The sequence below is a fragment of the Phaethon lepturus genome, unplaced genomic scaffold (assembly GCF_000687285.1).
Source record: "Phaethon lepturus isolate BGI_N335 unplaced genomic scaffold, ASM68728v1 scaffold15010, whole genome shotgun sequence".
Classification (NCBI taxonomy): Eukaryota; Metazoa; Chordata; class Aves; order Phaethontiformes; family Phaethontidae; genus Phaethon; species Phaethon lepturus.
Window position 1 is genome coordinate 43423 of NW_010512826.1, and position 12793 is coordinate 56215.

The window sequence follows — 12793 nt, forward strand, 5'->3', positions numbered from 1 at the left end:
ACTGTAATCCTACCATTTAAATGGTGGGAGCAGCAGTTGCATATCATGACTCAAATTAGTCTATCAGTTTGCTTTTTGTTGACTTGCATTTTTGTGCAACTAAGCCTGTAGTTGCAGAATTCTATAACACGAGAGTTTGGAGGTTCCACTTTAACAAATACAAACCACATTATGATTTTTTTTTAATGCGGGATCCTATTCCATTGATTCAAGTCCCATTGACGTTGTCTTATATAAAACAATAGTTTGAAAAAAATACTAGCAAAATAAAGCATCAAGCACAGTGCCCTAGGGAATGTCAGATGTTACCTGTTGTGTCTTTGTAACAGAACCTTCAGGGCTCACCAGCTGTTCCCTGCCTCTGAGGTTTTATTTAAGATGTTTTAGGGTGTGTTTGTTTATAGCATATCAGAACAATTAGCATAACAAAATGCCTGAATCTCCATACTGAAAGATTTTGAAGTCGGTACAAGTTGACCTACTGGTTACCCCTGACTGCTTGATTGTGAAAACTAGTACATGAGTCCAATTTATGAGACATATGGGAAAGGCCTCCTTTTCTAAGTTGATTCATAAAGTTAATTTGTAAAGCTGATGTGCATTTCAGCAAATATGAGCAACTTAGAATTATAGTTCCAGGATAAAGTTTTGAATAAAGTGATGGGAGGAAGCATGAATGATTTAACAAGCATTCATTTGATTTCAGCAATGGAAAGTCATTGGACAGCTATTGTATCAGCAAAAGCAATATTTACTACATGGCTTGTGTTTTTTATTAAATCTGTGCACTTGATTTTGATTTTCGTCTTGAAGTGAAAAGCAGACTGTGCTGCATTAAAAGACCATGTTCAGTGTGTCTCCTCTAGAGCAGGTGGATGCTGCATCAAATTATAGAATAGTTTGGATTGGAAAGGACCTTTAAAGGTCATCTAGTCCAACCCCCCTGCCATGAGCAGGGACATCTTCAACTACACCAGGTTTCTCAGAGCCCCGTCCAACCTGACCTGGAATGTTTCCAGGGATGGGGCATCTACTACCTCTCTGGGCAACCTGTGCCCGTGTTTCATCACCCTCGTTGTGAAAAATTTCTTCCTTGTATCTAGTCTAAATCTACCCTCTTTTAGTTTAAAACCATTACCCCTTGTCCTATCAAGGGGTAGGATTTTTAGGCCCTGCTAAAAAGTCTGTCCCCGTTTTTCTTGTAAGCCCCCTTGAAGTACTGGAAGGCTGCAGTAAGATCTCCCTGTCTAGACATTGTCCATCTAGACATTGAGCTGTTGACCACTACCCTCTGGATGCAACCATCCAACCAATTCCTTATCCACTGAGCAGTCCACCCATCAAATCCATATCTCTCCAATTTAGAAAGGAGGATGTTGTGGGGGACCATGTTGAAGGCCTTACAGAAGTCCTGATAGATGACATCCATAGCTCTTCCCTTGTCCACTGATGTTGTCAGTCCATCACAGAAGGCCACTAGGTTGGTCAGGCAGGACTTGCCCTTGGTGATGCCATGCTGGCTGTCTCAAGTCACCTCCCTGTCCTCCATGTGCCTTAGCATAGATTCTAGGAGGATCTGTTTCATCATCTTCCCAGGCAGAGAGGTGAGGCTGACAAGTTGGTAGTTCCCAGGGTCCTCCTTGCTACCTTCTTTAAAAATGGGTGCGATGTTTCCCTTTTTCCTGTCACCAGGCACTTCACCTGACTGCCATAACTTTTCAAATATCATGGGGAGCGGCTTGGCAACTACATCAGACAGTTCCCTCAGGGCTCTGGCATGCATCTCATCAGGTCCCAGAGACTTATGTATGTTCAGGTTCCTTAGGTGGTCACACACTGGATCTTTCTTACAGTGGGAAGGACTTTGCTCCCCCAGTCCCGATCTTGCAGTCCATGCACTCGAGAGGTGTGGGAAGAGAGGTTGCCAGTGAAGACTGAGGTAAAAAAGTTTGTGAGCACCTCAGCCTTCTCCTCATCTGTTGTTACCAGTCTGCCAGTCTTGTTCATTGGGGTGGGGGGGGTGTGTGTGTGTGTACGCTTTCTTTGACCTTCCTTTTCTGGCTGACGTGCTTGTAGAAGCTCTTCTTATTATTCTTCGCATCCCTTGCCGAGTTCAGTTCCAGCTGCCCCTTGGCCTTCCTGACCTCATCCCTACACAACCGGGCAGCATCCCTGTACTCTTCCTAGGATACCTGTCCCTGCTTCCACTGCCTCTGCATTTCCTTTCTGCCCTTCAGTTTGACCACTAGGTCTCCACTCAGCCATGCTGTCTCTTGCCTTCCCTTCCTGATTCCTACTTCGGGATCCTATCCTTCTATGGCATCCTTAAAGACCTGCCAGCTCTGTTCCAGACCTGCCAGCCTTGTCCCTGAGGGCAGTTTCTCAGGGGGTTCTATTGACTAACTCCTTGAAGAATTGGAAGTTTCCTTTCCTAAAACTCAGGGTCCTGACTTTATTCTTTGCCTGCCTTGGGACTGCGAACTCTACCACACTGTAAAGCTACTTGAGTCTTTATCCCCAGCTGATTTTTGCTAGAAATTAGTTGCCTGTACTTTTATAAAAATCTGGCATGAAGAAAATTACTCTTGTATACTAACTTTGTATTCTGATACATTGCAGTTTATTTAACCTAGCCCATCTACTCAAAAGAGAAATGCAAAAGTGGAAAAAAAACAAAGCTGTCATGGTCTTAATTATTTGAACCAGGAGACCTCTCAGTGTAGCAGTCCTTGAGTTGGAAAACTTCAGCTGCGCTATGACCATGTGAGATACCTGTGTAAGGAAATAAGGGGTATCACCTTATTCCACAGATGAACTCTCTGTAGCACAGAAGAGAAAATAATCTTCAAGAAGTTACAGTTTGACAGCCTGTATGGTGAGATGGGTATGGGCACAACCTAAATTACAGTCTTTCACCAGCATGAGATCTAGCACAGCTGGGTTGTATGCCTGTGATTGCTGCTCGTGGGACAGACTGACTGTGTTTCCCTTTCGTTAGCTCTTGTAAAACTATCATGGAGACTCTCCTTCAGTCTTCTGTGTGCCTTCTGCTTTCTGAAGTCGTAGTGTGAGACAGGATTCATGTTCGGTAGGGGCATTCTGTCAGATCAAAAGGGTGCAGCTGGGAAGATAAAGGTCAAGGGAAATGATCAAATATGTAAATTTAGTTAGGGCAATTTGAGTGCTGGCTGATTGTGAGGGAGAGAAGGTCATCGGTACTGCTTGACTCTTGCCTTAGTTGGGGTCGTATCAGTCTGATTCAAAAGCATTTACAGGACAGGGAATTAAACTGTGTAGAGCAGGAACAGAAATAGAAAGAATATTTTAAAAGCAGAGAGAGCAGCAAAGGTCAGCTCGTCTCTGCACCTAAATTTGGCAGCTGGGTGCAGAGCTCGGTCTGTCAGACATCTGAAGAACTCATTTGTTTGCGGAGTTACCTGAGCTTTTGATTGACAGTGTTACCTGATGCTGTTCCTTTGCTGTTCTGTGTTCACTTTCAATTCACAGCATGCTATTTTTACACTTTTCGGCACAGATGCAATGTTCTGTCATTTTATAGTAAGAGGCTAATGGAAGCTTTAAATAAAAATTTAAAAAAAAAATCTGCTTAACAGGACAAAAAAGGTATTATATGATATTTCTAACCTGTCTTCAGTTGAGAATTCACTATGAAAATTTCCAAAGTCTGGAATGTATCTGGTGGGTTGTAGATGGTAAAGATTTTTATCAATGTTTATACATTTCTTTTAAAGGTCAAGAAATGTCATAAGAAAAGATTGAAAGCACTTCATGTAAATCATTCCTGGAAAATATCCAAGTGGCTTTTATCTTCTGGTTTCAATTTTTAAAATTTTTTTTTTTTAAGTGCTGTAGGCAGCAAAGCCACTTTTTCTCCACTTAACAACAACAGGAATGTGGGGAGAGGGAGAAACCAGGGGAATGAAAAAGGACTTGGTGACACATATCACTTTAATTTTAGGTGGAATATATATGCCTTCATGCTAAAGGGATTCTGTTCACCTTTGGCTAGAGACTACAAGATGATAGCAACCAGTTGACTAGCTTGAGGATGTTATCAGCGATGACCAAACCATGTTTTGATGCCTCTGAGATACAATTACCCAATATTACAATGAGAACATAAAGACCTGGTGGTGTTTGAAACATTCACACTTGGAATAAAATCTGTGAGGCTGACACTATCATATGTGAGTTAAGAAGGGAAAAACGGAGCGAGCAGCAACAGATTAATTTACCAAGTGAAGGTAGTAGATTCCCCACCCCTTTTTCTTCTCTCTGACCCAAGGTTAATAGAAAATACTGTTTGGGCTTTCTCTTACAAACTGGTATTAATTTATTTATTTTTAATATCAGAGCCTTCTAAGTAGCAAAATTTGACAGATGACAAGGAAACATCCATGTGAGGAAACTTAATTGTGTGACCTGATGCTATCAGGATGGCCAGCCCCTGTCTGCACCAGTTAACATGCTGGCCCACGGTCAGAGATCTGATGACGTGCCCCCAGTCTGGACAAGGGCCAGGTTGCTCTCTTGGGTCCTAATCCACTCAGCATCTAAGCTCTCTGCTTTTCTGGTGCTGTGTGCTGCAGTATGCCTGTCCCTACCCTCTACCACGGCCTCTCTTGCTAGGTGCTAGGGTTGCCTTTTCCTCCTTTGGCTCATGAAATTTGAGCAGTTCAAACTCATGCTTTCCCTTGACTCCAGCTGTGGAGGCTACGTAGGCGACAATTTAGGGCACATCAGTGCTAATCCTGAGGAAATGGAAGCAGATTTTCCTTAAGGTTTTCAGTATCTTGGCTAGTACCAGATGTATGTTTACAGGTTTTGACAAAAATTAATAAATCCCATGTACATTTTTTTTGTTGGGAAGATTCCTTACCTGGATGGTAATACCTTCTGGTATTTAACTGTGTTCATGCATTTATTTATTTTCTATATTCTCACAGGCATATTGCCTGTCTTAGGCTGCCTGTTTCTGGAGTGCTGGGTCAGTATCCAGCCAGTAGAGGCAACACCTAGTTGGGCAGTTCTGTTATGATACCAGTGTCCTTTCAGGAGCACTTGGAATAAAAACCATTAAAAAAAACCCTCATCATCTTTCTCTGAAACTAAATTGACAATAAATTCTACAGGTCTTCAACTTCTCTTTTCACAGGAAAAAGTCTGAATCAAAAGGTCTGTATAGGTATTTGGGGTGTGTTAGGCAAATTACCTTGGAGCCTTGATTTTCAGATTTCAGAGCTTTTATTCTGAAGAAAAAAAATGATCCCTTACCTACTTACCTAGCAGCCAAACCAGAGCATTCAGCAACATCCAGGGAGTCTCAGGTGTAGAAAGTGAACTATAAATTGGCTTCTAGACTATGATTTTGCTTGCTAGATGTAGGACACTGGAGAGGAAGCCAAGGAGGGAAGGATATGGGCTTATGGAAACTGGTTGTTGAGGTTATTGTATCTTGTAATGTATGAGGGAGTATCTATGCTTGTTACAAAATCAGACTTCAGAAAACCATGGGCCCCAGAATACTCCTCTCATCTTGAAAGCATATGCAGATAAACAAACTTGTTCTTCACATTGTTGCCTGGAATTTTTCGTAAAAGAGAAAGAGAGTAGAGGAGGAGCAGATGACGTTTCCTCCTCCACCCCTATCCCCATACCAATACTCTCTGTCTGTGCTGGTACTTCTGCTGATAAGGAGTAATTTAGAGCCTGTAAGAGGTCTTCAGTGCCCACCTTTGGAGAGCTGGCGTCGTTGCAACTTCATTTAATAAATAAAAACAAAGCTTCACTAACTGGCGTGTGATCACCCAGTGTTCATAGAAAGTGATATAACTCTCATATTTACAAGTACGCAACTGTTTTCTGCTCTCTAGTTTGAAAAATTATTTTCAAGAGATTGCTCCTATTTATAATCCCCAAAAGAATACTGTAGCAGTCAGCTGCTTGCTTCCTTTACTATTTGCAGTGATACGGTATACAAATTATAACTTTGTAATTGTGATTCCTGCTTCGACTACTCTAAAAAATTGTAGCCTAATTAAATAATTGTGGTGGTTGTTTATTTTTTTAAATACATACTTGCAGCTGAGAGTTACAAGGAAACCCAGATGGTAAAGATAAAGGAAGAACCAATGGAAGTTGACATTCCCGATTCGCAGGCTTCAGTGTCACCCAGCCAACCCAGCCAAAATGTTGGCTACAGCACTTTATTAGGGCGAGACATTAGTGAACACATACAGAAGGCTCCAGAAGGTCGTGTGCTCCCAGAAAGAAATCTATTCAGCCAAGATATATCAGTGAAGATGGCATCTGAGCTGCTCTTCCAGTTATCAGGTAAAAGCAGTAGAAATAGTTGATAGTTGAATTTAAAGAACAAAAAGACATTGTGTATAACCATTAAGGTGCTATGAAAGTGTGAGATTGCCAAAGTTAAAAAATAACAGGAGTTAGAGCCCTTCTACCCTCACATTTGGAACGCAAAAGCCTTGCCAAGTGTCCCCCATAGTTAGTATATACTTTAGAGCACCATGACAGTCAGGTCAGGTTCACAATATCTGAACTGAATTGGAAAAGCTGGAGTTAAACTCCTGTATTTTTGAAAGCTAATTAAATAATTTATGACAACTAGTTGATCCAGGCCTTGGAGTATCAGGGAACCTATAGATGGCAGTTACTGGCATAAGTGGTCAGTGGCTGCAGCATGCAGTGCTCTTGGGGCTATGCTGTCCATTTCTCTGGGCAAAGAAGATGAACCTCAGCTGTTGCATAAAGGCAAGGATGCCAGAACTGTGTTTAATGAATGCTTGTGTTGCATACTTCGCATGGAACAGTAACACTGAAATATGAAGTTGAAACAATATGTTGGGTGCTAGTTTAAATAAAATCATGCCCATTCTCTAATCATACTGTAAGCATTTACCCTAAATTACTCTGGATTATGCTATTGTCAGAAAGCATTAAAATAGTTCTGCTGAATAAAACCTGATAGGGAAAATACGATATAAGCTAATCACAAAAAACCATGTATGTTCCACTGCAGAAAAGGTGAGCAAAGAGCACAACCACAATAAAGATAACGCCATCAGAACTACAGCCAGGTAAGTACAGTCCATTTAATCTGCAAAGCTGTAGTAAATGTAAATGGTATTGCTTCACTTTGCCTTGTGAACTCATATGCGTCTGTCTCCTGCAAATGTGACCTGATGCTACAAGTGTAAGATATTTTCATGAGTAATGTAACCTATATCTGAAAAATTACACCTATAGATCTGATTGCTTAGAGTTCATGAGACAGAAGGCCTCAGGGTCAAAATTACTGTTCTCCTCTGATCAAGTATTCACACATCATTTTAAGAACTATTTTTTTCTACAAAAAACTGAAACTTAAAAGGAACTGCATAGTACATGCAGTTTTTGGGGGAAGAACAGGCTGACAGCTGGATTTTAACACACGGACCAACGTAAGAAGAGGTGATTTTGATTCAGTCTTCCATCAAACTCGTATTTCTTTCATAAAATTTCAGTTTAGTATTTCTATCATCTCAATGCCTTCTAGAGATGAATTTTTAAAAGTCAGGCTGTAAGACAATGAAACATTTGTTAAAGATTACAGTCACATTAATAAAATACATGAAATGAACCAGGAATTAAAAACATGATCCAATTATAGCACATGCTGTTAAAGAAATATGCACTTTACAGTATTGTGTCTGTGAGCAAGCCCATGAGTTGTTTACATATATGTGAGCAGCAAAGTGAGGTGTCCATATAGAAAAATTCAAAGCTCTTATGCACAGTGGTAGCTAGAATTGCTAAAAACTTAGGAGCCCATGATGGTGAGGAGTAGGCAGGAATTGGCAAGGGAACATTTATTTCCTACCTGAAAGTTCCCTAATCAGTGTGGATGGGTTGGAAACTGAGCACACTGAAGTGATGACGACTTCCTTCAAAAATAGAGTAAGACCTTCTGTGCCTCTGCAGACCCTTCTACAGAGGTTTCCGGCGTGTTCAGTGCCTGATAACTAAGACAACTTTGTCCAGACAGAAACTGAAAAGCATTTCAGTTGCAGAAGAAAATATCTCTAAAATACATTGTTGTTAAATTCCTAGGCCTATCGCATTCATTCATGGTAACTGTAATAAATAATTTGTTTTTAATAAACTGACCAGCTCAGTAAATGTACATTAGGGACTTCTTGATGTTACAAGTTGAAAGATAATTAAATTGAGCTTTTAACTTCTGGCTTACTGTGAATGCTTCCCATATTTGCTAGTTTGGGAATTTGTGGGATATGCAGCCTGCATAGCCTTCCCATGACTAGTTAAAAAGCAAAACCCTGAGAGGTACATAGCGAGATAAATGCACCTATTGTCCAACTACTCATTAACCATCCAGTGTGCATTGCAGCAAGAGGGAGACAAATAGTCAGTTGAAAATTATTTCAATTATCTCATGATGTTACCGGCAGGACTGGTGCGAGAATCCAGAGCTGCTTTTGGATCTGTCAAAGATAATTCAAACTGGAAAGTTTGAGGACAGGTCAAAGACAACTTCCCCTTCTGGCTGCCAACCTTTAAGAGGGTAGCACAGTTGGCTGTTGTCAAACTTGCACTGAGTTTTACTGAGAAGTCCTGACAATGGTTGCTACCCATCAGGGCATGAAATCCTGAGTGCCTGATTCAATTCTTCTGGGTGCTTTTCTTATCTTACCTAGCTATCAGGAGAAGACGACATGAATGAGAAGAGCTGCTTAAGGGGAACTGAGTCAGTCTACTAAATTCTGCAAGTTCAAACAGATTGACTTGAAAGACCTTGCCAAAAAAACCCCACCCAAAACCAAACAAACAGCTGGAAGCCTTTACTGGTAGGGGCATGATGCCTTCTCAAAAATAGAATGTGATGGAGCAGCCAGTGGAGGATAGAGGCACTCAGGCTGCATTAAGAAAATGTGTGGTGTTGCAATTTGGCTCACCAACCTACATCTGGAGTAGTGACAGAAAGGCATTTGAATCACAGTTGTTATGGGAAGTTTGCTCACAGCTGTAGAGAGCCAAGGTGAGGTCAGTGTTGTCCACCTGTGAGTAGCTGGAGGACAGAGAGATTAAGCTGTATCATTGGTGAGAGTCTTAAATCAGCAAAGCCCAGCAAGATGGGGTACGCAAGCACTTTTTGCTGTCTTATTCCGTATTAACATTTCTAACTGTCACCTATCTGTTGCTGTTCCTCCTGTGAGTATTCCTGGACTTTGCGAGCATATACTTCCATATGACTTTGCTTAAGCAGCCGAAACTGGCAAGGATTCCTCACAGTTCAATGGCTGAGTGAGATGGTAGAGCCTGCCATCTGTGATATGAAGACAGAAAGTGGAGAAGCAAATGATCTGGAAGTGAGTACGCCAGCATAAGATGCCAAGATAAGTTTCTTTCATCTAGAGAACTGTGTAGCCATAAAACTGGAAAAGTGCAGCCAGAAAAAAAAAAATCCTAAAGCTTAATCTTCATCAGAAGGGACTTTGCGCAGTGATTGACAACAATTTATGTAGCTTCTTACTATGAAGCAGGAGCTCCTCCCTCCATACTTTGCACTGGGAATTGGAGGACATATCTTCTGAAATAAAAATAATAGGGCCAACACTGAAGAGACTGAGCTGCCCATTAGGAAGGCAGAAAAGAGGTATCCAAGGATGTTTCTGTAATTCACCGGAGGCCGATGGCGGAGAGGGAAATCCTTGGGACACAACACGATGCAGTCTTCAACAACAACCTGTTCATGATACATGGCCTAGCCTGAAATAGATAAGCTCTGCATCATCCATTTTGCTTAGAACCAGCAAGGAGCAGTGTCCCAGTGACTGAATCTAAAGCACGAGCAGGCAGGCCAACATGGAAACCTGAGCGGATTACAAGATTTTGAAGAGTTACAACAGTAATAAAACTTTTTTATTGGTGTTTTTCTTTCAAATCATTATTAAACCAGTGAGAGGAATGTTGCAATAAATGATGCCATATTTTTATACAGCGTCAGTCTGTTTTATATTATATCACCCCTGAGTAGGCGTGTGAGTCTTGGAAAAACTTAAGTTTTGCACATGTGGGCTGGAGCTGTTTTGATTTATCCTCATCACTTGTTTTCTTGAGTATTATGCATTGTTCAGCTATCCATATACACTGAACTGTTCAGTTTTGGGACAGTTTCATGCCTTACCCTTCAGCACAACCTAATGGTGACTGTGTTTATGGTCATATTCAAACTTTTGTAAAAATACCAAAATATCCCATTAACAGGTACATATGGAACAGCTCAAAATGAATAATGGCCAAAAAATGTAATGAGAAAGTAAATAATGTGATTGCCAAAAGTGTTAAATGATCAAGTTAAATAATTATCAACAAGTTTCCCAAAGGCAGAAGAGATCTGACTAAGAATACAAGTGATTCAGAGGAGAACACGTTGTTCACTCTCTGCAGAAAAACTGTATGAGGGAAAAATTGTGCAAGTGCCATTGTTTAGATTGACACCCTGGGTATCTGGACTGGTAGGGCCAACTGGGTTGGTGCTGCTGGCACACACTTTCTGGGTCTGGACTACCCACTGTCAACGCTTCATAAGACCTCATACTACTTTCTTTATCCTGAAGAGATTCTTTGATTTCATTACTGAATAAGAATAGGCTGCAGAAATGAGCTGGCCTCCTGTCCCGCACCTTTAAAACACCTACTATATACCAGCCTGTTAAGGATTCTCCATACGAGAGATCAGATTTAATGTAATTCTCATTTTGCTTAGAAGAAATTGATAGTTGCAGATTTGATTGCCTGCAGATGGAATACGCTGCCTTAGAAAACAGTTTTCCAAGAAAGACTGTCCTTGTCCATTTTGAATGTTTTGATGTACCTCTTACTGATGTCTGTCTGTACTGTAGACAAGGAATTCTTGTTTCTGTTACGATCTTTAATTGAGCAGAAAACAAAATACTTCGACAGAAATGCCAATTCACTATTGAAATTTACTTTTTATTGACTTAATTAAAATCAAAGCGTGGTATGTTTTTGGAGTCAAACAGCTGATAATTTTTGCAGTTAATAACCTTTGGGAAGTAACCATTCAGTTAGCTTATATGAATTGTTTCCTGCTTTAAAAATTAAACTCATGGAGTTAATTTCATTCACAGAATGCCATGTCAAAAGAGAACTATTCAGCGTCTTAACCTAAAATGTGAAAAGTTTTGTTTTAAAGATTATTACTATATACCTCAGATTATTAAATAATCTTCCATTATTCCACTATTTTCCACCTTTCCTGATTGCCCTTTCCAGATACGACCGAACACAAATTTTTGAAGCATTAATTTTAATGATCCGTATTGTATTGTGAGAGAGCATATCTAAGATGTTGAAATATAGTTAAAAGGCTTTTGGGAGGACTTCAGTTTTCACTCCGAGATGCAATTTTATCAAAGCATGCCTGTTTTCAACACCTTGCCTCTTGGTCTGTGTATCTTTCAGTGTGAATTCTGTAAGTAAAACAGGGCTTTTAACAAGATGGTATTTGTTATAATATTAAGATGTTAGGGTCAAAAATAATATTTACTACTTCCATTAACTGCTATTTTGTTTACAAAAAGATGTCTTATTTTTTCCCATAGCCCTTTCTTTTCTGAAGACACATTTAGACAATCACCGTTTACTTCCAACTCAAAAGATCTCCTGCCTAATGAAACTACTCTTCATGGAAGAACATCTGCACCAGGTCAGATACCTTTTTCTTTCGTTACTTACAGTTAATATATCTTTTTAAAATTTTCTTACTGTAAACTCCACCCCTGACCAGTGCTCTTAAAATGTAGTTTGCTTTGTCAAAAGGCAACTATCTCTCTATCCCAATAAGTGCTTAAGAAGAAAAAGAAAAAAGTTAAGTATTGCTGAAGCATTTATATTAAGTCTTTAAACTACTATTTCCATGAATTATACATGAGCCTGTAACAGATTGAACTTGCCAATATTAACAGAGGTGGGGGTGTTTTGTGTGTGTGTGTCTCCCATATGTAAAAAACCTTTACTGTTGTCAGATTACTGTCTCTTATTCTCCTGTTACTGGCCAGGAGAATAGCAGACAACCTCCATCTCTCAGAGTACAGATGAAATGTTTGCAGTACATGTATCAGAGTGGCTGAGCTTGGCAATACCATTTTCCTGCCTTTAACAGTAATTTAGAAACCTTTTTGGAAGGATGTGGAGTTCTTAAAACATACTGAAAGGCCTCAGTATTGGTGGGTACATTCCCGCTGATCATCTGAGCTAGTTGACAGGCGTTTTATGTCCAGATGTTGCTTGGGTTATATTCTGCATCGAAATGGAAAATATAGGTAACAATACTGTTCAAGGTGGCACTGAACACATGCAAAAACTTGATACGTGCCTTTACTGTCCTGTTGCAAAATAACTCATTTGCTAGTTCACTGCTGTCTGTTCTTAAATTAATAGCTCTTGGGTTCTAGAGGTGAGTAATTACACAGCCAGCTGTAGGGGGGGTTATTCACCTTTTCTTAGCAATCAATAAAGTTTTGAGCACGTTACTGCTAATTTTCAGCTATAGACTGTCATTTAATTTACAGCTTAACAGACCCTTCATTTTTTTTAATGCTTGAATAGTAATTTGACAGCTTGTGAAGTGGCAGATGAGGTTAAGAGCTAGATGTTATCTAAGAGTAAATATGCATAGCAGGAAGAAGAAGAAAATTTGTAGCATAAGGACAAGGGTCTTCAGGCTAGC

At 40.1% G+C, this 12793-nt stretch overlaps 1 protein-coding gene across 1 annotated transcript in view; it reads left to right on the top strand.

Moving 5' to 3' along the window:
• ZNF827 (zinc finger protein 827) overlaps positions 1–12793 on the top strand; it is a 77491-nt gene that overhangs the window by 37346 nt on the left and 27352 nt on the right. The window contains 3 exon segments of the mRNA XM_010288403.1: positions 6106–6354; positions 7061–7118; positions 11667–11770. Coding sequence (XP_010286705.1) covers positions 6106–6354; positions 7061–7118; positions 11667–11770 — 411 coding nt within the window.